Here is a 24,626-nt window from a genome sequence, read left to right on the forward strand (position 1 = left end):
GTGCTCAGCAGAGGCTTCCACACCATGCCTTTTCCTTTCTCCTCCAGCCTTGGAAAAAACATCTACTTTCCAGGCACGTGGAGAGCTCCAAAGCCTTAGCACAGAACTGTAAAAGCTTCAGGGGAGAAGGGAAGCGCCACTTACCTTACTTATCGGATCATCGTAACACAGGGCATATAAACACTGGGTTGTTCCACACCCCATCGCCATATATAAATTTTACCTTGACTTAAAATGAAAACTTTTAGGAGGTGCCCAGAGATAGCCAGGCATGCTCTTCTCCTTTTCCTCCACTGAGACTTGTCCCTGATGTCATAACTGACTAACTATGACACCTTACCACGGGGAGAGCTAAGTGCCTCACAGAGAAGCCAAGGTGTCTCACTTTTGAAGTTAGACTAGAAGATGAACAATTCCCTGGATTATCTGGCCTATCCCGTAATAGTCTCTAATCACAGGCAAAGCACAAACTTCAGGAAGAAACTGGACTTTGGCCACTACATATTGCACAAAAATAGAGTTCAAATAGGTAAGCGGCCATCATCACCGTTTGGAATTCTAGAAAGGTTCCATCAAAGACGGCAGTGACAAGAAACTACACTAGCCCTAGCTTTGGGGTGATGTGGGACACCATGGCCAGTGGCAAGTCTTCTGCCTGAGCATCCGTGTGCTAGAAAGAATTCAATGTTTTAAACTCTTTAGAGCCAAAGTTTAAAAAAAAAAAAAAGGGAGCTCTGTGCCCAATAGAGTCTAGAAATGTTAGGAAGTGGGGTGGGAAGAGATGTTATTTCATTGGCTTGAAAGGAAATTTGTCTTTATGGATTTTTGAGAGAGGGGCTCACGTACTCCCAAAGGAGGGCAGGAGCTGGCTGAGAATCAAGGATTCAGTCCTCCGGCTACCACCTCTGAGGTGGTGGATTACAGGCCTACACATCACCACTTGTTTTAGGCAGGGCTGGGGATCAAACTCAGGCTCTCTGGTGTGCTCGACTGGCACTATTGACTAAATTCCCTGCCCTTCATTATAGATCGTTAGCCCCTCACTACTCTGTCTTCCCGGTTGGAGTTCTCCAGAGGTCCCAGGAGGGAAAAATGACATCTAATTGAAGTTGCTAGACTGGATCTCTGTCAAAACTCAAAAGCAGGATATTCGGTGGTTGGGGTCAGGTCTGGTGGGTTTCTAAAGTGTGCTAGGATCCTACAGTGTAACAATGTTTTCTGTCCTCTAGTGAAGCCTGCCGTGGATACCAAACCTCCAATGGCGCACACACATTATATTTTAAAACTGAGCAAACTCCAGGTATTTTTGCCACCCATGGCTGTGGTTTGTTGACTTTATCTTTGTCCTTAAGAGACTCATTTCTCCAGAGCCTTCTGAATACCCACTGACCTAAAGATTCATTAACATTCCTCCCCCATAGCCGCTCCATTTCCTTAAACTCTACCTGGACTCCACCAGGCCTCTCAATGTGCCCCCTTTTCCTCAAAGTCCCGGAAGAAGGTGTTGCGTGCCACTGTATGGAGGCAGCACGGGAGTGATGTCACCACGTTGGGGTTTCTTGCCAGGGTGAACAAAAGAGAATCGACAAAATTGAATATGAAAATAAACAATTATGTCAGAAAATTGCGAACGCCTATCGAGGCCCTGCCAAGGTGGACTGCTGGAATGAGTATCTTTCAAGAAGGTAGTGTTCTCTCTGCCTCTCCCCATTCCTCTTCCCCTCCCTTTCCCCTCCCATCTCCCTCCCCTCCACCTTCTCCTTTCCTTTCCCTTCCCTCCCCCTTGCCTCCTCTCTCCCTCCCCCTTTTCTGCACTTGATTCTCAGAGACCTCAATCTTCCCTTTGGATTTAATTGAGATAAGAATACTCAAAGGATGTGATTTTGGAGAGAAGCAAGAGACCACGCCATGAAGATTGACAGCTTTCCAAACAGGAACCACAAATCCCCAACTTCACTGTCCTTTTAGAGACTCCCCAGCTCCCTTCAGAGTTTGTCCAAGCACATGCTTGCATGCCTTGGCCAAATGCCCACGAGTACTGTTGGTTCAAGTGCAAAGCGGTGAGCAGCAGTTTCTCAGTCTGGGGGCTAGGGAGTCTAGCGACGGAGGGAAAGACCAGTGGATTTAGGGGTGGCCTTGGTGTGGGGGGGCTACTTGCTTTCTGCAGAGACAGTCCTCTTTCCACTGGAACCTCATGGCAGAAGGAGCACCTTATTCACTGGGAGCCGTCCCTGCTCCTGTAAAACCAAGTGTCCAATCCTAGTTCACATTATAATCCTCGAGGGAATGCTTATAACACTCTGAAGTCATGAGTGTTGTGTCGGAAACATAGATGAACATGTTTGTGTCTTTCCACAATGTTGGGACTTAATCGCATAAACACTAAACTCACAGTCCTCAGCTTCTGTTGGTGACAATTTGCCAAATACTTACACTCTGGTTGTTTGTTTTTGTCTGTTTGAGATAAACATGGGTGCTTTTATTCTTATTGTAGTTGCTCTTACACAGCAGGCAGGAAATATGTCTCTCTGTGCTGATGCTTGTGTAGGTTACAGAATGGTTACAGGAACTTAAAGAAGAAGGTCATTCACAAAGCTGGGAGATGACAGACCAGAGTCTCTGTTTTCATAAGGGAACCCAGAAGAAGGTCTTACTGGAGAGGTTGCTGGGGCTGTGCACAGAAGAATCAGGTAGCAGGGTCAGCCTGAGCTGTATACAGTTGAGTCTAACTTTCCAAGGCCTGGTCTAAATAAACACATGTATGGACTGGAGGGATGTGAGGTCTGGATGGGCGAACAGGACAAGGCAGATGGCAATTCAAGAATCAACAGAGGGGACTGAGGTGTCCTGATGGCCCTGGGACAGTCAGGAGTTTTTCTTGGTCTGTCCCTTGATTCAGATATCTGGTCAGGTGACATAATTGGGACTATCAGCTTTCCAATACAAGGTGTCAACGTCTTTCTGTGGTCCAGGTGAGAGAGTTCCACTCTTTCCTCGTCTGATTTGTTGTCGTTTTAGTTTAGTTTATTTCTTTTGTGTGTTTTGTTTTTCGTTTCTAGTTTGCTTCATGATAGTGTAGCCCTGGTTGCCCAGGAGTTCACTCTGTAGACCAGGAGGCCTCAAACTCACAGAGATTTTGCCTGACTTTCTCTGCCCTTTGATCCCTTTGCTGGGATCAAAGGTGTGTGTGCCAATGCCCAGCTTCTGAGCCTAGTTTCCCCCCCATTTTAAAAAGAGACTTATTTAATTATGTATACCTGCAGGCCAGAAGAGGACACCAGATTACATTACAGAGGGTTGTGAGCCACCATGTGGTTGCTGGGAATTGAACTCAGAACCTCTGGAAGAGCAGCCAGTGCCCTTAACCGCTGAGCCATCTCTCCAGCCCTTTCATATGGTTTTAATGTGTCCCTATGCCCCGACAACTCCAATTCACCCTTACAAATATATAGGACTCTTTACTCCCCAGAATAAATAGATTAGCTGTCTGTGACGTGTGGGTGGCACTGGACAGATGGTGTTGTTCATCTATCCACCCAGGTACAGCCTCATCCTCTATCCTCAAAATAGAGTCAAAAGCTGCTTGTGGAGTGGAGCCTCTCAGGGCAAGGCACGGGATGAAAGCTGTCTTCTGCAATATGGAGTCATTTCGAGGTGGAGTGTAGTCTGAGCTGAACACTAACACCTAAGCTCTATCCCGTACCAAGGAAGTAGACTTGTAGCAGGCAGTGGGGCTGAAGGCTACTGATGAAAGCCTGTTCCCGCTTCATGTGCTTTCTAGAGTGCACGGTTCCAAACCTTCATCCCATCCAGGAGACATATTCTTCTTTTTTTTAAAGATTTAATATATATATATATTTGTGTATATATGTGTGTGTGTGTGTGTATACACACACACACACACACACATATATACACACACACACACTGTAGCTGTCTTTAGACACACCAGAAGAGGGCATCCGATTTCATTACAGATGAGAGCCACCATGTGGTTACGAGACATCTTCTTCACCATGCGCCTCTCCCTGCCCTGGTTTTGTGTTTTTCAGCTTAAACAGAGAATCAAGGAATCGGGAGCTAGTAAAAATCACCATGGAAAACCAGGGCATCCTAAGGAGGTTGAGTGATCGCAAACCCCACTATGACCGCAGGGCATCAGAGATGGATTGGCAGGCATGTGGTCCCTCTTGTCAAAGTCCCAGGTGTACCTGACGTTAGTCTATGCTCAGCACAGAGGCTCACCCTTAAGCAACAAAGTCGTGTGAAATGCAACAGTCACTCGGAGAGACGCCCGCATAGCAAGCATAGCTCACAGACGCAAACTGTGGAACGGCCCAAGACATCTTGGTGATAAAGCTACTGAGTTCAGTTTCAGAAAAACATGGGGCAGCACCCTGCCCCAAATTTGGGGGAGGGCAATGTGACCTTGTATGTGGTTGATCAGCCCCATTTAGGAACAATTCTTCAAATGTGAAAAAGGGAGAGTTGGTGGAGAGGCTGAGGCAGGAGGATGACTCCTTGGACTCAAACCCAGAAGCAAGGCAGTAAAGTTGCGGGGAGCCATGAGCGCTGTTTTAGAGGTCTCCTCTCCCTACCTTTTCTAAGACATTCTAGGGGTTTAGAATCCCAACTCTCAGACCAGCGCATCACGTTGACAAGCCTTTCTGATTTTTTCCTTTCAAGAATTCAAGGCGATATATCAGAAACACAACACGATATCTTCTCTTCCAAGAGGAATAGGTATGTCATTTTTCTTATGGTATATTTCTATTCTAGTTACTACCAAAGCCCTCACAATTCCATTTGTGGCTAAGAAGGACCACACGGGGGGAAGGAATGAAGATCTGTTCAGGGAGCTCAGAGCTCTTTGACCCTCCTGGAAATCGTGTCTTTTGTCACCAGCTTTGAGCCCTTGTGGGAGTCGAAGGGGAATTGTCTTTGCCAATAAGACATTAATAGGGGAGGTCCAATGGTTCGGCAGGTAAAGGCAGGAGCCTAAGGGCCTGAGTTTGATCTCCAGAGCCCGTGTCAAGGTGGGGGGAAAGAACCCACTCTGACCTTCACATGTGTGCTGTGTCACATGAGCTTGCCCTGTAATAATAGCTTTTAAGGTGCTTTAAATTTAAAAAAAAAAAAAAAAAAGGAAGAAGAAGCCCAAGCTTTACAGCTAAGTTCTTAGTAAAAGGCACTGCCATTTGAGCATCTTACGTTATCAGACATGATTAGTAACGTGGTGCTAGGCCTTCAAGGAAGGAAGGATAAAGTGGATACCCAGGCTCTCCAAAGAACAGTGCCACTGTTGATATCTTCCCTCACCTCCTCTTCCTCCTCCCCCTCCCTCCTGCTCCCTTCCTCTGAACATAAGGTTACTTACCATGGAAAAGACACCGAGAAGACCCTAAAATTTGTTGGCTCTCAGGATCTTAAGACACCGTGGAATGGCTGCATTCTCTGTCTTAGGATGTTACAATAAAGCTTGGCACAAAAACAGGGCAGGCAAATGGAAGGACATGACAAGTCTTTTATTTTTATTCTGTGCATTCACCTGTGTATTCCTGAGAGGATATGCATTTGTGTGTGTGCACATGTGTGTGTGCACTTGCATGTGCATTTGTATTGTGCACATGTGTGTGCATTTGTGTCTGTGCTTGTATGTGCCCTTGTGTGTGCACATGTGGGTGCACTTGTATGTGGGTGCACTTATGTGTGTGTGCACATGGGTACGGAGGCCCAGTTTGACACTCAGTGTCTCCTTCAAACACTTGCTCTTGAGACGGGGCCCCTCACTGAACCCAGAGCTCACTGATTGAGAGCTAGGCCGTTGGGCCATTGAGCTCCTGGGATCTGCCTGCCTCGGTGCCACCCCCACACCTGGCTTTTATGTGGGCGCCCAGCGATCCAAACTTGGGTCCTCAGCTTGTGCTGTAAGTGTTTTACTGAGTCATCGCAGCTCCTAATTTGTATTTACATATGGCCTTGAATTTGCTAACCAGCTGGGGGTAATCTTACCTTCATGGTCCTCTCCCTTCACCTAGCACTGGGGTTGTAGGTATGAGCCGCCATGCTGGATTTATAACTGTTCTGGGTATCAAACCCAGGGCTTCATGCCTGCTAGGCAAGCGCTCTACCAACTTCACTATTCTCAGGCCCCTCTCCCATTAGCTTTCATGCTTATGCCCTCTGGCTAGAAAAATCCATGATTCTTTCTCTTCCCTGGAGTGCCTATTATTTTCCAACACTTAAGAGAGCCCATCCCCCCTACACACACACACACACACACACACACACACACACACACACACACACACACACACAGACTTCCGTGGCCTGTCTGAGTTGTAAGGCACAGTTTCAAACATTTGGAAGTTTTCCTTTGGTTTTGATGTTAACTGATCGTTAGTTTGATTGCACTAAACCCAGAGAACATATCCTACAACTTTAATTCTCTTAAGCTTCTTAAGGTCGCCTTATGATCCAGGGTATGGTTATCAAGGCAAGAACATTGAATTTTGTGCTATCAGTCACTTAAAGTGGGGTGTCAATGTAAAGGTTTATTCATATGTGTGTGTGTGTGTGTGTGTTGTGTGTATGTGTTCTGTCTGTCTGTCTGTGTCTCTGTGTGTGTCTCTGTGTGTGCGTGCATGTGCAGGTGCCCACAGAGACCAGAAGAGTGTCAGATCTCCCAGATCTGGATTTATAAGTTGTGAGCCACCCTGGGTGAATGCTGAAAAATGAACTCTCAACTGCCTGTAGCTCTATTTAAGTTTTGCTTCAGGCTGGAGAGATGGTTCAGTGGTTAAGCGCGCTAACTGCTCTTCCAGAGGTCCTGAGTTCGATACCCAGCAACCACATGGTGGCTCACAACCATTTGTAATGGGATCCGATGCCCTCTTCTGGTGTGTCTGAAGACAGCTACAGTTATATATAATAAATAAATCTTTTAAAAAAAGTGTTTTGCCTCATTGTTTCAGATATTGAAGCTCCGTCCTTGGGTGCATACTCCTTTAAGCTCACCGTATCTTCTTGGTATTTTGATTCGTCCCCTATTTCAATGTCCCCTATTTGTCTCTAGTAATTGCCTTGCTCTGAAGTCTGCCTTATTTGATGTTATCATAGCCACTACTGTTTAAAAATCCATGTCCTACGGACGTCTTTCATTCTCTCTACTTTTTGAATCACATGCGTGGGGGCCAGAGAACAACCCCAGGTGTCATTTGTACATTCTGCCTTGTTTGAGATGTGGTCTCTATGTTGTTAGCTCTTGTGTACACCAGATTACCCACCCTCCAGAGTCTGGGGAGTTTCCTGTCTCTGCCCATCAGCAGGCAGGAAGTACAGACACAAGTTATGTGCCAACTTTATTTGGGCTCTGGGGATTCGAACTCAGGACTCCCAAGTTTGCATGGCAAGTGCATTAGCCACCAGGCCATCTTCTTAGCTCCTCCTACCTCCTTTTGAAAAACAGAAGTGGCTCCTCCGCAAATATCAAGCAGGGCATAGGATGGGGGTCATCTTTGTTTTGCCCCTCCGGTGCAGTCAAAGGAGCGGAAGAGGTGAGAGTCAGTTCCGTTTGCTGGCGCATCTCTCCAAGAAGTCCCACTCCTGTTCTTTTCCTTGTTTAGAGCTGCCTTTGGGGCAGGTCTCCACGATTCTATTTCCCTCCTCTGAGAACACCGTCCATCCCCCTCACTCCTAAGATAGTCTTACAGAACGCAGGCTTCAGCATTAATAGTCCTTTGTCCTCGGCGTTTGACGTGCTTGCCACCTCCTCCCAAGGCAAAAATAGAATTTGAGTTACTTTCCTTCCTGGTTATTTTTTGCTGTTTTTAAGGTTGGTATTTTCCCCCCTTATTCTCAAGTTTCTAAGAGAATAAAAAGGATGTGTGTAAGGATCTCCTATTATATTTGAAATTCGATCCATTTCTTGAACCATAGGCTGTCTTTCTCCCGACTGGGGCAGCAGCAGGGTTGGGGGGAGGGGCATTATTTCTCTCAATATTACCGTGACCTTTGTCCTCTCCTGCCAGGACTATAAATATACTATACATATTAGCACTCTTCTCCCTCCCTAGGCTGACCTTGGATTCTATATTGAGTTAATTTCCTTATCATCCTGTTTCCACCGTACAAGTTCTGAGATTACAGGTTGAGTCCCCATGTCCAGTTCATGTGATGATGCAGGTCAAACCCAGACCTCATGCATGCTGGGAAACACCCTACCAACTGAGCTCCACCCCCAGCCCTGATATGACCTTTAATCCTCTCCGTGATACTTTTGAGCTCATCCATGTTTTAAATTTTGCTTGGTATTTTTTTTCACTTCCATAATTTAAAGGAAAATTACACTTAGTGTGTGCTCATCTGTGTATCTGTATGTCTGTGGACAGTTTGGGGCATGTACTAATGCAAGAGTGTGGAGGTCAGAGGACATCTTTGTGGAGTGAGTTCCTCTCCTAACAAGTTTACCTGGGTTCCAAGGATCATACTGAGGGTACCGGGCTCCATCCAGAGCCAAGTGTCTTTACCCACTGAGCCATCTCAATTCCCTGCTTCCATAACTTCCAGTCGAATCTCTTTTAGGTCTATGTCACTGCTCAGATTTTCCTTTTTTTTTCTTTTGTTTGGGGAGGACTAACTTTTGATGTCCACGTGTGTGTTGTGTTGGCATAACTGCAAGTTGACTGTTTTTCCTCGTTTAGGATGTGGCTTTCCTGGTTTGGGGTATGAGTGGCTGATAGGACTGCATTTTGAACATCTGGGCTGTTGTGCTGAATAATTCAGGATCCAACGCCAACCTTCTGTCTTGGTAATAGTCCTGCTGAGGCACAGTGCCCAGGGTCTTGTTTTCTCTTGCTGCTTTGCATTCCAAGGCAACAGCTTTGCAATGCTGTTCATTTTGTTTCCTTCTCTGGGGCTCTTACTCAGATCGCAAAGATGTCTTCTGATGGGTTGGGAAGGGCTTCTATGGACTGCCTTAGTGGGATTAGGCCACCTTCTGCTGAGGAGCAAGCAGACACTGCTTGGCTTGTGTCTCTGAGTCACTGGGTGGAAGGCAGCGGGGAACAGGACTGTTGTCACTGCTGCCAATGAACTGGAACAAATAACTTGTTCCTGTGTGAAGTGAACTCAGAAACTCTAATAGGGTTCTTTACCTGAGGAAGCAAGCACTTTCTTGCTCTTGTTTGTTTACTGTCTTGGCCTGAGGTTGGTTCAGTGGGAGGCCTCTCCTAATCCCAGGCTCTACGGGAGCCTATAGGAGACAGGGAAATGCAGGGGACCCCCCACCATATTGCTGGAGACCCTGGCCTGTTCCTAGTTACCTTCCGCAGCTCTTAGACTCCCTTTATGCAAGGTGTTTAATTGTATTTAGAGGAGGAAGAAAAACTGAAAATGACTCCTACCACCTTGTTCTAGAACCACTGGCCTACTGAAGGCAGCAATGGTTAGAGACTATATTCAAAGGACAGGGAAATAGGGTAAGAAGTGGAACGGTCTACCAAACAGATGCAGCTGATTGGCTTTTAACTGTTTGATGCCAAAATGGACTATATATGTATGCTGAAGTTTGTAACTATTAACTATGTCGAGAGCTATCACTGTGGTGACTGTAATCCCAGTATTTGGGAAGCAGAGGCCAGAGGATCATGAGTTCAAGGCCAGTTTGGGTGAGGCCAGCCTAGGTTATGCAGTGAGTTCTGTCTCAAAACAGAAAAGCAGGAGCTGGAGGGAATAGCTCAGTAGTTAAGATACCAGACTGTTCTTCCAGAGACTCAGATTCAATCCCCAGCAACCTCAAGGCACTGAGATGCGTGTGCAAGCAAAGCACCCATACACAATAAAAACAATCTATTGTTGTTATTGTTGTTGTTGTTTTACATCCCAACTGCAGTTTCCCCTGCCTCCCTCCTCCCCTCTGTCCACCCCCATCCACTCCGCCTCCATTTCTACTCAGAAAAGAGTCAGCCTCCTATAGGTATCAACCAAATTATGGTCTATCAAGTTTCGGTAAGACTAGGCACCTCCCTTCATATTAAGGTTGACAGGGTAACTCAATATCAGGAATATGGTCCCAAAAGCCTGCAAAAGAGTCAGAGACAGCCTCTGTTCCCATTGTTAGGAATCCCACAAGAAGACTAAGCTACACGTTGTAAAAAATAATCCCATTTTTAAAAAAGCAAACTAAAAAGTTCATCATTGCTGGGATGCCGGATTCTGTGGCTGGTGGCACAGAGAGCCCGTGTAATACTTGATTACATGGTTTAGCTGCACACATGTAAAGCATTGGTGATATACAATAGCAGAAGCACTGCAGGCTGAGATCGAACCCATCTGAGCTCTGATGGGCAAGTGGTTATAACTCGGATCAGCAAGGAGAGGGCTAGAGAGTAGGGAAAGTTACTAATCACTGGAGAAGGACAGCATACATCCATACTGAGAAGTCTGTTGAAAGAGGCAACGGCAGAGAGTTCTGTAATCTGTGAGTGCACAGGAACAGGATGGGCAGCAGCCATGTATACGCGTGTGCAGGTCCAGCCTGATGAACTTTTGACGAGCTCTTTGCTGGGGGCTCGGAACACACAATGCCTGTTAGACTTCTTTTTTTAAAAAGATGTATTTATTATATATAAGTACACTGTCGCTGTCTTCAGACACACCAGAAGAGGGCATCAGATCCCATTACAGATGGTTGTGAGCCACCCTGTGGTTGCTGGGATTTGAACTCAGGACCTCTGGAAGAGCAGTCAGTGCTCTTAACCACTGAGCCATCTCTCCAGTCCCTGCCTGTTACTTATATATGCATTCACACACACTCCACCAATATATATTTGCAAACAGATACATCGTGTAATAACTCTCTGTTTTGTATAAACAGCAAAACCTCGCTGTCCAGATGACACCTGCCCCAGGGAGCCCCATCCTCTCTACTCCCACAGATCTCCTAACAGCTGTGAACATACCTTGTCCTGGGAGAAGGGAAGGTACTTCAATACCTATAATCCACACCCAGTTACCCCCTCATCTGGTAATTGGCTAAAAATATGGAGTACGCAGAAAATGACTAGTATGACGTGCATTTTTTTTAAAAAAAAAAGGTCGCTTGTACCCAACACCGGAGGACAAATCACCCACATCAGACTTCCTACAATTGGGTAAGGTCTCCACCACGCTGTGAGAGAGCCAAGAATGAGGTCCTTCTTCCTAAACTTTCCCTGCCTAGGAGTGGATTCAAGCCCCTGGTTTTCCATTCACCTTTCATGAGGCAGCTGCCTCCGTACTGGATTTCCGGGAAACAGTTTCAGTCGATAAAAGTCCCGTGGGATCCGCCCCTTTGTCCAGTTAGGACCCGCCCCTTTGCCCCGTTGGGACCCGCCCCTTAGTCCAGTTAGGACACACCCCTTTGCAGGAAAGTCCTAACAAAGGAGAGCCTGGTCCAGTCACATGGGTGATGCTGGGCCCAAGAGTTGTAAGAGTTCTTGTGCAAGGAACCGAGCTGAATTTTGTAGATGGCCTGCCTGGTGCTTCACTGTCAGCCTGGCCTGTTTCAGGGATATCTTCCGGTCCAGAAGTTGTAAGCACACCGCACACTGAATGTACTTCCTCACAAGTCAGTGTTTCATTAGGGAGCCCCCATTAAGTAACCACAAAAGCATGAGGCAGCATAGTGTAGTGGTTAGAGACATCTCGTGTGAGAAAAATCTCACGTGAGGCTCAAATATACACAGGTGTACCGTTATGCATTGGGCAGGCATGTAAATGCACAATGTACGTGTACACATATGTAAGTGTAGACTAAGCAGTTGAAAAGTTTCTAGGGACCCCTCTTGTCTTTCCACCTCCTGGTTGAAGTGCTGAACATACTACAAAAGAGGCTTTTACGTGGGCTCTGGGGATTTGAACTCATGTCCTCAGGCTTGCACGCCAGGCACTTTTACCTGCAGACACACCTCACGGCCTTCTGCTCCTTTTCAGTTCTCTATAAACTTGGTCACATGCTTTAAAGTTTCTGGCTCTCTCTCTCTCTCTCTCTCTCTCTCTCTCTCTCTCTCTCTCTCTCTCTCTTTCCACAATTGTAAGATGGCAATAAGCTTGCTTCGTCATCACCTGGGTGTTATTTATGAAAATAATGTACAAAACCACCTCCACATCCCATCCAGCACAGAAAAAAAAAAATTACATTCACTGGTGACTCATCAGAGGCAAAATTCTCCGAACAGCTCTGACCTGTGTCACAATCCCTGGGCAAACTGCTTCTGGTCAGAGACAACACAGCAACCCACACTTCGAGTCTGCATACTTTTGACAGGACTGATTTATTGTGGCTTAGACAGAGCTTTGACAGATGGGAGTCATCTGACTCCCCACAACCCAGCACAACAGGAGCCCCGATTTGAAAATAGAGACGGTCTGGAACCAAGGCAGCTAAGAGACAGCTGAAAGCAAAGGACAAGTCAGTCACATCGAGGACTCACTTTCAGGAGCATGGGGGAGGGGGTGGGGGGAGGGTTTCAGAAAGGGGACAGGCAGCCTGACATTCCTCAAGAGTCCCCAAAGGCACTGCTGCTTTGTAGACCGGCCTAGTGAGCCATGTGGACCGTGAAGTGTGCCTCTGTCTTGCAGGAAAAAAAAAAAAAAACATCACGTATGCGCACCGAGTGAAAAGGCAGGGAACTAATTTCTCTACCACCAGGCAAGCACTACCTCCCCTCCCCCAAACAAAACAAAATAAACCAAACAACACAAACATTGCAGGGCTGCAAGCCAAAAGGAGGTCTTCAGGAGCACGGAAGATCAGTTGCGTAAAACAGTTTCCAAAATGCTGGGCCAGCGAAGTGTCATATTTATAAAGCTGAAACATCGCTGTAAACCGCTATACAAATTCACCACCACCACCCCCGAAAAGACAGTGGCTACGTAGCTTTGGTACAAAGAATCAAGGTCAACGTGCCTGCGAGACTTGAACGAATGACACGCTATCCTGTGACTGCCCCTTTCAGCTCCACCCGTGAAGGGCCGCAGTGCAAGGGACAGACGGAAATCCAACACCACCGGGCGAGGCTTCCCACTAACGCTCGATGACGACGGTCTGTGGGAAATCCTGGTCCTCTCTGCACTTGAGATTCCTTGACGGTACACGAGGGAGGCTGGACTATCTGGTCTTCAAGGTCCCTCCAGACTGGATGCTATGGGGTGAAGTTACCTCACCCAGCTGATGGGTACCCAGTAAGTGTCCTTGCTCAGCGACTCTATGACAGCTCGGAGCTGGCTGCAGACACTCTGCAGGTCCTGCCGTACGAGCACGGTGTCTATCAGGTGTCCGTAGTGCTGATCAATGAAGGCAGCAGAGGCGGCCATCTCTTGCTGCTGTTCATCCTGCAAGGAGAGAGGCAGTGTGTGGCCTGGGGGACGCTCCCCCGTCAGAACCCACCGTTGTTTAATGTGCCAGGCGGTTGCCTGTGTCCCCTGGCTAACCTTAACCGTGAACACGAGAGTAGAGTGCAGTAGCAGCATGTCACACGGAAGGAAATCAACGGCAGTACACGCAATCATTAACTCACAAAATAGTCACTGGGGCGCTAGGAACTGAGAGCCACGGTTTCAGGATGTCTGGTTGTATCTGTGTGTCTATGCCAGCATTATATTCCTGGCCCAGAGTATTTCTGAAGAGATATGAAGCTGGGTGTGGTGGTGCATGCCAGTAATCCCAGTGCTTGGGAGGCAAAGGCTGGAGGATATGAGTTCCAGGATAGCCTGGGCTACAAAAGTAAATCCAGCCTGGTCTATGAAAAAAAAAAAAAAAAAAAAAAAAGAAAAAAAAGTGGGGGCAGGGAGATGTACTGATGAGTGGTAAGGCCTTGGAATCAGCTCTTAACATCACAAAGAAGGGCTAAGAAGATGGTTCATTAGGTCAAAGTGTCTGCCCTGCAAGGGTTAAGAACCCAGGGTCAGGGGGTTGGGGATTTAGCTCAGCGGTAGAGCACTTGCCTAGCAAGCGCAAGGCCCTGGGTTCGGTCCCCAGCTCTGGAAAAAAAAAAGAAAAAAAAAAAAAAAGAACCCAGGGTCAGATCCCCTGCAGTCACATTTAAGCTAAGTGGGTGTTCATTTACAGCTCCAGCATGGGGGCAGAGTAGTGTAGGGCAGAGATCGGTGAAGGTGAATCCCAGAGGTTTGCTGGCCAGCCACTCTAGCCAAAATGGCAAGCCCAAGTTTCAGTGAGAGGCCCTGCTTCAAAAGTAGGGCAAAGAGAATCGATAGAGGAAAACATCTAACTTCAACCTCGGGCCTACACATGCACACACATACCTATGCATGCGCCCATGCATGCGTGCGCCCATGCACGCATGCAAGCACATACGTACCCAGGCATGTACCCACACATGCACACTCCCGGTGAAAGACACCCAAAGCTGGCCTCTGACTACTACCCTCACATATGTGTACATGCAAACACATACCCTGCACACACAGTCTGCAAACACACGCACTTACACACACACACGTGCAACACTTGGGCTTGACTCAGAAATAATTCTACAGCTGGGCGTGTTCTGTCCCACTCACATAGGGGGCCTCTGACAACCTTCAGTTCCCTTTTAGGAAGGATATTAACATGAGGGTGGTGAGTCCAAGCAAAACCACCTTGCCTGGATCAAAAGGCATGGTCCCACGTGAGCCTCTTTTCTTAGTCTTGTAAAAGGAAGGGAAAAAATGGCCTTATGCAGAAGCAATGGCCTCTATGCCTCTTCCTTGGAGTACCTATAGTCAGCAAAGTGCAGCTTCTTCGAAGGAGAAGCAACCAACTTTGAACTTACAAGTGGAGTTGCTGGGTCCTCAGAGTCTGGGGACACCGGCGGCGTCTTCCTTTTCTCTTGAATTGCAGGCTTCACAAATATAACATAGGGCTTAAACTCGGGGGTCCTCAGGTGTCTTAGTGCCTAAAAAAGTTCCAGAAGGTTATGTGCATTGTGAAACCTGTTATCACAACAGATACATTCTGAAAGTTCAGTACTCCTAGGCTCCCACCCTCAATGGCAACAGTCCTGGTAACATCAGTCCCGAGACAACGGACTTCCACTGGGCAAAACTAGCTGAATTCCCCCATCCTTCCTTGGACACTGAACTCCTCCGGACCAGGCAGGTTACTTGAAGAGAAAGGAAAAGTCCAGAGCTTCAACTCAGAGTCTCTCCGAGCTCAGACTCTCCAACTCCATTAACCTCCTCCTTGGTCTCTTTTATATCTGTGTGCCCACCGCTGAGCCAAGGGCACAGAAGCTCAGCGTGCACGTATCTTAGTCATCCTCCATCAGTCTGCCCACGCTCTGTATGGCTGGGCTGTTCTGATATTCAAAGACGCAAAGGTCTGCAAAGTAAATGAAGCGATGACCCGCGGGGTCACTGGAAACACATAGGTTTTTCTCTTTCTCACATGCAAACCTCACTGCTAACAGAGTGTCTGTGTAGTGTAAAGTCTCTACGTGTAAACACTGGTATCGAATTTCTATGCATTATTTGCACGAACATACAAAAAAAAATCAATGAAGTCACCTTTTTTTATTTAAAAAAAAAAAAACCTTTGAGGGGATGGTGTGGTGGCGCGAGCCTTTGATCTCTGCACTTGGGAGACAGAGACAGATCTCTGAGTTCAAGGCCAATTTGGTCTACAAAGCAAGTTCCAAGACAGCCAGGGCTGCACAGAGAAACGCTATCTTGAAAATCAATCAATCAATCAATCAGCCTCTTGGCGGTGCTGCAGAGATAACTCAGCTTTTAAGAGCATTGGCTGCTCTTCCAGAGAACCCAGTTTCAATTTCCCAGAACCCCATGCTGGCTCACAACTGCCTATCAATCCAGTCCCAGGGGCTCCATGCCCTCTTCTGGCCTCCACAGGCACTGTATACAAACAGTGCACAAACATAGGCGGGCAAAACACTCACACATGTAAAAGCAATAAAACAAGGATTTTTAAAAAGTCTTTGAAATTTAGATTTTGACTGTTTTAAAAGATTATATTTTGGGGCTGGGGATTTAGCTCAGCGGTAGAGCGCTTACCTAGGAAGCGCAAGGCCCTGGGTTCGGTCCCCAGCTCAAAAAAAAAAAGAACCAAAAAAAAAAAAAAAAAAATTATATTTTTTATGGATAAAGGTTTGGCCTGTGCAAGCCTCGTGTCCTCGGAGGCCCTAGATGGTGTTGGATCCCCTAGAACTGGAGTTACAGACGGTGAGTGAGCCTCCATGTAGTGCTGGCAAGTGAAGCTAGGTTCTCTGTAGACTCAGCAAGTGCTTTAGGAGAAAAGCGATCTATTTTACTGTGCGTGTGTGTGTGTGTGTGTGTGTGTACGTGTGTACATGTGTGTGTATGTGTGTGTATGTGTGTATGTGTATGTGTGTGTGTATGTGTGTGTGTATGTGTATGTGTGTGTGTGTATGTGTGTGTGTGTGCGTGTGTATGTGTGTGTGTGTGTGTGTGTGTATGTGTTATGTGTGTGTGTGTGTGTGTGTGTGTATGTGTGTGTATGTGCGTGTGTGTGTGTGTGTGTACGTGTGTGCTGTGTGAGTGTATGTGTATGTGTATGTGCGCGTGTGTGTGTGTGTGTGTGTGTGTGTGCGTGTACACACTTGAACTTGCACAAAATTATAGGCACCTTTAGAGGCCAAACCAGGGTGACGGATCCCCTGGAGCTGGAACTAAAGGCAGCTGTGAGCGACCCAGTGTGGAAGCTGGGAACTGCGCTCTGGCCTTCTGCAAGAGCAGTGTGCGCTTAGCTACTGGGCCATCTCTCCAGCCCCTAGACTGTGACTTCCAACTACCAACTCTCAGAGAGTCCAAATAAGCAAGGTGTTCGCTTCTAGGCAAAACGTGCTTCTGGAAATGTGTTTCAAGCCGATTCAGGTAAAAGAAAGCTCACAGCTTATACCCTCGTATCAAAGCTCTGCTGCTGTAGTAGGGAGAAAAAAAAATCCTGGTGTTGCGTTCAAAGCATGGGAACTTTTTCTGAAAGACAAGGTTAAGATGGTGACCAGACCCCTGAGGAGCCGGCAGAATGCCAGCCGTGGGGAACCGGGACGAGCTTTGAAGCTCTGCGCAAGTCGAGCTGCTCCCCAATTTGTTCCAGTTGTAGAGGCAGGAGACTGACGAGGAAGGAGAGCAACGACAGCCTTATCTGGATATACACACTAATAATTTTCTGTCCTGATACAATTGGCCAGATAGCGCCAGAGACTTTTTAAAAAATTGCATCTATGTGTGTGCCTGTGTGTGGATGTGCATATTTGAGTGCAGTGACTAGAGTGTCCAGAAGAGGGCGACAAATCCCCTGGAACTGGAGTTGCAGGTTGTCATGAGCCACTTGACTTAGGTTCTAGGAATGGAACTCAGGTCCTCTGGAAGAACAGCCAGCACTCTGGACCACTAAGCTGTCCCCATAACCTAGCCCCACCCCACTGCGACTATATATGCCACCATTCCTGGATTGCCAATCTATCGTATGATTTGGCTCATCTAGGGGTTACTGTCCTGGCTCTCAAAGGGTCTCTGGGCTCTCTCAAATCAATCCTGCATGTGAGAATAGCAGGGCATGTTTGGGGCTATAAAGGTTTCATCCAGTTCTCAAGGAGAGGACCAAGCATGCTTACCATCAGTGCTCTGAGCTAAAACGTCCTTAGATGGAGCTCACGTTCTATAGAATGACCACCCCTCCGCCCAACCCCCAGGGCTCCATAGACTCGCATGCCCAGACGATCCAGGAACTTACTTCTGGTTCTACATCCACCAAACAAACTTTGTTTTTGGCCATAACAGCCTGAATGGCCTCCAGGCTGGTCCCGTAGAGATTCTCCTTATGTTCTCCATGCTCCAGGAACCTACAACACCATCAAAGAGGAAGAACTTCTGTTTCTGAGAAGCCCCAACGTCACAAGAATCAGAAAAGGGCACGTCCCAATATGACCTCTCTCCCACTTCCTCCTTCCCCTGTCCTTCCCAGAAGCTCGCCCGTGACCCATGGGGTCAAGTATTGGTACAATACTAGCACAGATATGGATACAATGTTGAACAAGCACAGAGACACTCAGTTAGCAGAGGGTCCACTGGCTCCTGAAGCAACGCACTTGTTGTGCTGGATGTCGGCCTCAAATGCTTGCTTGGAGACAAAATGATACTCGACCCCTTCTCTCTCGTGGCTCTTCCGGGGCCTGGTGGTGTCTTTTAAAGAGAGAAGGATTATTGGGCCAAGAAGAGCGTCAAGCCCGTGCCCTTGCCCCGGAGCATCTATGCACCAGTCAGCACTTCCATTCATTGTACAACTCTGATACAAGCAAGAAAAGCCCCCTCCAACCCTTTTAAAGACAAGATCTCAAACAACCCAGTCAGGCCTTGAACTCTCTATGTAGCTGAGGACAGCCTTGAACTCCTGCTTCTCCTGCCTCTACCTCCCAAGTGCTAGGGTTACAGGCGTGCCCCCATCATGTTTGGTTGATGCGGTGTAGGGGACTGAACCCAGGGCTTCAGGCATGCTAGTCAAGCTCTCTGAAAACTGAGCCTCAGCCCTAGACCCCAAAGAATACTATTTGGAATCTGGGGAACCCAAGGCCCAGGCATGGTTTGCACCCAAAACCCCAGCCATCCAGCGGCAGGGACAAGCTCATGGTTCTGGGTCAAGCACGGGCTTCTTGCTGCTCCGCTGGGCGGCCTTGATGCTGGGGCTTTGAAAAAGACACTGAAAGGTCTCTAGTTCCCGCTTTTCGTTTGGATTTTCTCATCTGAGTGCAAAGGGGTACACGTACATTAGACCCTGCTTTAAGCTGTGTATGTGTGAGCGCACACATGTGTGCACGCTCCCACAAATGCAGAGGCGCGTCCATGCTTACATACTTGGAGGGCAGAGGTCAACCTTAAATGTCATCCCCCAGCTGCCTTCCAGGGTCTCTCACTTGGCCTGGAATTCACCAATTCTGCTGGTGTTTGGGTGCCAGGGAGGACCAGCCTTTCTCCGCCTCTCTAGCTCTAGAGCAAAGGGCAAAGGTCATCTAACTTGCTTGCTTTTTTTATGTGAACTCTGGGAACGAGACCCAGGTGCTGTGCTTCTCTGCGATTGCTCTCCCAGCTGAGCCACCTCTCAGGCCTGGGCTGACCATTCCTTGTGCAGTTAGTCCTCGTATTGAGAAGAGAAGCCAGGCAGACAGGTGGCCCATACTGCGCAGATGGGTTTCAGCAGCATCAGCTCTCGGACACGCTTCTAAAATGCAGCGTCCCTACTGATGTCCACAGTGGAACCCTGATGCCTGTCTGGGCCAATCAGGTTTTCACTGCATGAGAGCAACATGTAACTTTTTCCAAAAAGCACGGGAACTCTGAAGAGATGTCTACAGCCGTCAGACCGCCCCTAGGATACTCTGTTTCCATGCGGCATCCGGCCAATCCCCCAAAGAGCTGCTAAGAGCCCTTTTCCATGTCATTGGCTTCAGACTTTTTATTTCTCCAGTGATTTGATGTTAAACATCCTCATGAGCCCACGGGAGCTTCCTGATTTGTCCAACCTCTACTGCAGCTTAATTAAGGGACCCAGTCCTTAGCACAGCTACCCTGGGTCACACCTTCAACCCCTGTCACATGTTGCTCCGTGTATAGCAAACGCTTCCTTTCTTTTCCTGGAAGACTTCTATTCACGCCTCAACATAAAGTCACTGCCTCTGGGAAGCCTTCCCTGACTTCTCCTTGCTGTAGGTCCCTGGGAACAGGCAGGCTTGAATTCTGAGTATAGGCTTCTCACTCAGAGACAGAAGTGTGCGTGAGTAATTCCTGACATCCTGCTTCCTCTACCTGAGACCTAAACACTGGGGCCTCCAAAAGCCCTCAGAGCTGCTTCCAGAGTGGCCTCCACAGCCCCACCACCTCCGGCAAGTCTCTTCAGACTAGGCGCTAGAAGATGTCTGACAGCTACGGGCTAGGCTCTTGGCCTGGGGATCCAGGAAGTACAATGTGGTCTAAGAAAGGCTTTGTAGCTGCCCTTCCCCAGAACTTTCTAGAAAGATAATTCTGCTCTACAGCGGTTGCCTCTCTGTGGCCACCAGACATATACACTTTGTCACTAAGGGCCAGAGAATGAAGAAAGGCACACAGTGAGAGACAGGACAGAGTTGGGTGTGTGTGGGGTGAGCAGGGTAAGCGGCCATGTTGCCCTCTGCTAAGGAATGACCTGGGGTCAGCTGCCTGGGCTCCAAGCCTAGCTCCACCCCTTTTTTCCACTGTGTGATGCTAGGCTAGTTACTTACCTTCTCTGAGCCTTGAGGTCCCCCTCCTCAGTGTGGGGTGGTGACAGTACCACTTCTCTGGGGTACTAGTAGGGGCAGCCAAGTTTCGACATACAAGAGCTTAGTACCTGGTTCTTGGCATCCCAGGAACCTTGGGGATTAGAAGCCCAAGGACTGTGCCAAGCTGCCTAGCCAAGCCAGCATCCGGCTACAGCAACACCTCCCATCTCGGCAGAGTACCTGACAATGTCTCCCGTCACTGGCTCTGCAGTTTCTGTGATCAGCGTGCTCCTATCCAGCCTCAGTGTGCTCTGGACTCATCTCCCTCCCCAGCCAGACACCAGGCAGGCTGTGACCTAGCCATCTCAGAGCGTCTTTGTGGGCCACTAAGAATGAGTCTCTTCCCATCATTCTTAGGACCCACCATATGCATAAAACAGACAATGTCTGGTGGACTCTCACACCCAAAAGAGCATGATGAGCATGAAGAATCCAGTCTGTGGGGAAACACTCATGGGGGCATGGGCACAGCATGCGCGAGTATACCTACACACACACACACACACACACACACACACACACACACACACACACACACACACACACACCCTCAAGCCCTCTTACGTGGAACAGCAACACCAAAATGCTGGGGGTCCTCAGCCACCACCCTTTGCTTCAGCTCGTGCAGGTGGGCTCCCAGAGACCCTGAAACAAAGGGCAGGTTGACTCAGTCCCTACTGAACTCCCGAGGAAGCCAGACCACCTAGAAACTCAGGATGTCACCTACCAATGAGAACCACCAGGCGGGGCCGCTCCCCAGGCTGGTGTTGGTACCTGGCCACTTCCTCGTAGGTCAGCAGCACCTGAGACTCAGCTCCCACAGGGACCTTTGCTTCCTGGGAGCCAGTCAGCCTCTCTCTGCAGCCCAGTCGGAAGCTTCTCCGAAGGCCAGCTGGTGGGGGTGGGGTGGGAGGAGGTGAAAGGACAAGTTTGCATTGGTCCTGGGATCCCCCAATAAAGACCTTCTTCTAGTTAGCTGGGCATGGAGGTAGGGCTGGGTGCCTGGCTGCCCAGCCTCCTGCCCTGGATGGCGAATTTGGGAAACATGCTGACATAAAGAAAGAGCAACCCCCACATCCAAAGCCTGGGGTTCAAGGTCACTATTTTCCTTGACATGTGACTGATTTTAGGTTAAGTCTCTTCATCTCTCTGAGCCTCAATTTGCTTATCTGTAAAATGGGAGCTCAATGTACAAGTGGATGGTTTGATACAGGATCCCAGACCAGGGGAAATGCCCCTGAAGGACATTATTGGGCCAACTGGTGACATTTTAATAACCCCATGTAAGACAATAGACTTGTATGCAAAGGAAATGTCCAGGATTTGATTGCAACCCTGAAGTTGTGTCACAGGATGTCCTTGTCCTTAGGAAATACAGACCGAGGCATTTAGGGATAAAGGGACAGGATGTGTACATCAACTCCCATGTGACAGGCGGCAGAAAAGGAAATGAGAAAGCAACGGTGTCCCCAAGTCTCGTGGAGAGCATCCAGGAGTTCTCTGATTCTGTGAGTCTGAAATCACATCTAAATAAACACTGGGAGACCCGTGCCTGTCTTCTATGATGGGGGCGTGGGGGACAAAAACCCACCAGCGTGAACTGGTGAGGTGCACACTGCATAAACTCCGATTAAGATGACGAGGATAAAATTAGTGTCAACACAGTGCTGGTCTCTCTCCAGCTCTGCAGCTGGGTGGGGCCTAGGCCTGAGTCTGTGTTGGACACAGCCTTCTGCTGGCTGGCTGGCTGCAAGGAGAGGAACAACCTCCCCGCCCCACCCCCGCCAGAGCTCTGTAACCCTTGACGGATTCCTGGGGCGTGAATCTCAGGTTCTGGAGCCCTGGCCTGTGCATGGGCTGGGACAGATGCCATACCGGAGAGACCGCTACTCACCCACATAGTGTCCTTTGAAGTACCCATCACAGTCACAGGTCTCTGGAAACCAAAGAGAAAGAGGGGTGAATCATGTTGGACACATCTCAAGCCTGAAGGGCCCCGGCCCACTAGGTAACCAGGCGAGCCCTCTGGGAGGATGATCCCGGGAAGCTCTAACGAATTCAATCTCTTGACTGCCATGGGGTCGGAACTTCTGTTTTGCTCCATTCTCCATGCATAGACCCCATCCACTTTTCCAGCCCTTGGTGGAGATTCTGGACCAGGAAGCCCCCTCCCAGTCTTTCTGGGTTCCAGATGGGACACAGGAAAAAGATGGAAGGCCTCAACCCTCAGCTCTGTCTTTCTGTTTCTTGACTCTTACCTAGCCCTGGGGTCCCAGTATCTTCCCTTAATGCCAGACACCCAGGGAGGGGCCCTAAGGCTTTGAAGCCCATTCCCACCTCACACATGTGGGCACGGACACCCAGGTGTGGGAGGAAAACCAGCCCCTCAGCCCCAGACGCTCCCCAGAAAAGGGGCATCACTCATGTGCACAGGGGACAAACACCAGGCCTACCTTTGTCACAAGGCTGATCATCTGCAGTTTGCATAAAAGACAGATGGGACAGCGTTAGTGCAGGGAGGCAGGAACCCCTGCGGCTGAGAGGCAGCTACAGCCTCAGCATCCTGAGGAGATCTCCATCTGTCCTGTTCCCCTGCTCCAACAAGCCCATGATCGGAGCGGCAGTGCGTGATTAAACCCCCAGCTCTGTTCTAATTAGTCTTCCTGTGTGCGGCTCATTAGCAGCCAGGGAGAGCTAGCGCATGGTCAGTAGAAATGGCCTCCTCCGGTGAACAGCAGGCCTGGAAACACGGCCGTTGGTAATGGCCGATGGAGTGGAGAGATCGGTCCCACACGTTTCCCCCTTTCCTAGGGGTTAAGACCTTCTTGGAAAATCTAGGTGCCTGAGCAGGCCCCCCACTCAGGTAAGAGCCAGCAGCAGCAGCAGCAACAGAGGGTAGATTCTGGAAGAGCCCCTTTCGTGAGGGACTCGAATCTGAGACCTGTTCACAAGACCTCTAAAAGCCAGCGAGGAAGTTCACACACGAGCCTCCATGTTTCCATGTGGGGAATGGGGATGCCAGCCTATCCACTTCACAGGGCTATGGCGACCCGAGGCAAGAGGGAAGTTATATCTCAGCCTGGAGCACCTTGTGCGTATGAGGCCCTGGGACTGGTCCTGCTACTACCAAACACTAATTTTTTAAAAATTCAAATAGAAGGCAAGGCAGTAGGCAAAACCGGCTTTTAAGGCCAGGCACCGTACAGAGACGGACATCAGATAAACGCCGGCTACCCACCTAACTCTGTTTCAGCAAAGGATTCCTTAACAAGCTTTTAAATACTACACGGGATGCCCTAGAAAGCAAGTGGTGTCGATTTCAAATTCAAGTCTAACGAGTGTCCTCTCAGTTGGAACCTCCCAAAGATGCCGGAGAGGTGCGAGGACCAACCTTTCGGCTTCTCTGAGCCACGCTGGACAGAGGGTTGTCCAATCTGTGGCCCAGAGATTTGAGGGTTTGGGGAGGGTACATGCATTGGAAGGACATTGAGATAAACTCTATTTGAGAACCACACAGTGAGTTACAAAAAAAAAGTTAAAAAAAAATCATAGTGGTTTAAGAGGTTTTCCAATCTTATGCTGGGGTCCACCTTAGCTATCTTAGAATGCATAAAGCCATGCATGGACACCCCTGGCTCCCATCCCATGTCAGCATATTTCAATATTCAAGTTCGAAGTGTCCCTTGGGAAGCTAACAAGAGTTGAGCATCATCTTCTAGACACAGGCATCCACAGAGGTTTGCAAACCAGGTTGATGCAGTGTTACCCTGCCCTCCACAGATCCCAGTGGAGACGTTTCCTCTCTAGGGTCTAGACGTTTCCCCTCCCATCCCCCACTCTGCTTCCTCCCGCCTTCTCCTTCTTTTGGAGGTCTACAGGCCAGTCAGAATCTCTGATGCCCCTCCCGCCAACTCAACGTAAGCTTCTTTCCCCTCTCCCCAACCCCAGTCTACTCACAGAGGGGCTTTCTGAGGTTCTGGGGGCTTGGTATGGTGCCCGTGGTTCTCCGGTAGCTCAGCCTCCTGCACAGACACAAATGGACGTCATCAGCTGCATCAGAGAACTGGCTGAAGGGAGCCTTCTAGAAACTAGCGGAAATCAAGGCCTGAATCCACGGCTGGGTACACACCTCAACAAAGCCGAGGACTTCCTGCTGCTACATAGCGAGTTCTGGGTAGGGAAGGGGACACATTCAGAGCTGACCAGCTTATAAGGAGAAAGAGATAACAAGTCCCCTGCCTTGAAAAGGCTTGTCAAGACGGCCTCACAATGGAACAATGGCTGGTTCCCCTAGTCATCCTTGCTAGTTACACTACC

The 24,626-nt window shown here is 48.6% G+C and overlaps 2 protein-coding genes across 3 annotated transcripts in view; one reads left to right on the forward strand and one right to left on the reverse strand.

Annotated features, from left to right (window-relative positions):
• The first annotated feature begins 353 nt into the window (after positions 1-353).
• On the forward strand, positions 354-5,510 carry Cfap97d1 (CFAP97 domain containing 1). 2 transcript variants are annotated; one of them, XM_032914514.1, is made up of 6 exons: positions 354-529; positions 1,230-1,300; positions 1,567-1,685; positions 4,053-4,176; positions 4,687-4,743; positions 5,369-5,510. In XM_032914514.1, exons 1-5 carry the CDS (start codon positions 406-408, stop codon positions 4,741-4,743), a joined length of 495 nt encoding a protein of 164 aa, XP_032770405.1. In that variant the 5' UTR covers positions 354-405; the 3' UTR covers positions 5,369-5,510. The 2 variants fall into 2 exon arrangements, with proteins under 2 accessions (XP_032770405.1, XP_032770406.1); XM_032914515.1 differs by lacking the exon at positions 4,053-4,176 and having other exon boundaries at positions 406-529; positions 5,369-5,405.
• Positions 5,511-12,295: 6,785 nt separating this feature from the next.
• Positions 12,296-24,626, reverse strand: part of Mpp3 (membrane palmitoylated protein 3) — a 28,638-nt gene continuing 16,307 nt past the window's right edge. The window contains exons 11-19 of the mRNA XM_032913032.1: positions 24,267-24,331; positions 22,763-22,783; positions 22,204-22,245; positions 21,037-21,201; positions 20,874-20,954; positions 18,108-18,201; positions 17,753-17,861; positions 14,814-14,936; positions 12,296-13,374 (exon numbers count right to left, since the gene is read on the reverse strand). Of these exons, the coding sequence (XP_032768923.1) occupies positions 13,198-13,374; positions 14,814-14,936; positions 17,753-17,861; positions 18,108-18,201; positions 20,874-20,954; positions 21,037-21,201; positions 22,204-22,245; positions 22,763-22,783; positions 24,267-24,331 (877 nt within the window). The 3' untranslated portion in view covers positions 12,296-13,197. The remainder of the gene's footprint in view (positions 13,375-14,813; positions 14,937-17,752; positions 17,862-18,107; positions 18,202-20,873; positions 20,955-21,036; positions 21,202-22,203; positions 22,246-22,762; positions 22,784-24,266; positions 24,332-24,626) is intronic.

The sequence above is a fragment of the Rattus rattus genome, chromosome 9 (assembly GCF_011064425.1).
Source record: "Rattus rattus isolate New Zealand chromosome 9, Rrattus_CSIRO_v1, whole genome shotgun sequence".
NCBI classification, from domain to species: domain Eukaryota; kingdom Metazoa; phylum Chordata; class Mammalia; order Rodentia; family Muridae; genus Rattus; species Rattus rattus.

Excerpts from the sequence above, each read along its gene's own strand:
- Cfap97d1 (XM_032914514.1), top strand. The coding sequence starts at position 406 with ATGAACAATTCCCTGGATTATCTGGCCTATCCCGTAATAGTCTCTAAT. Across the intron at positions 530-1,229 it reads CAAAAATAGAGTTCAAATAG|TGAAGCCTGCCGTGGATACC; the intron begins GTAAGCGGCCAT and ends TCTGTCCTCTAG. Across the intron at positions 1,686-4,052 it reads AATGAGTATCTTTCAAGAAG|CTTAAACAGAGAATCAAGGA; the intron begins GTAGTGTTCTCT and ends TGTGTTTTTCAG.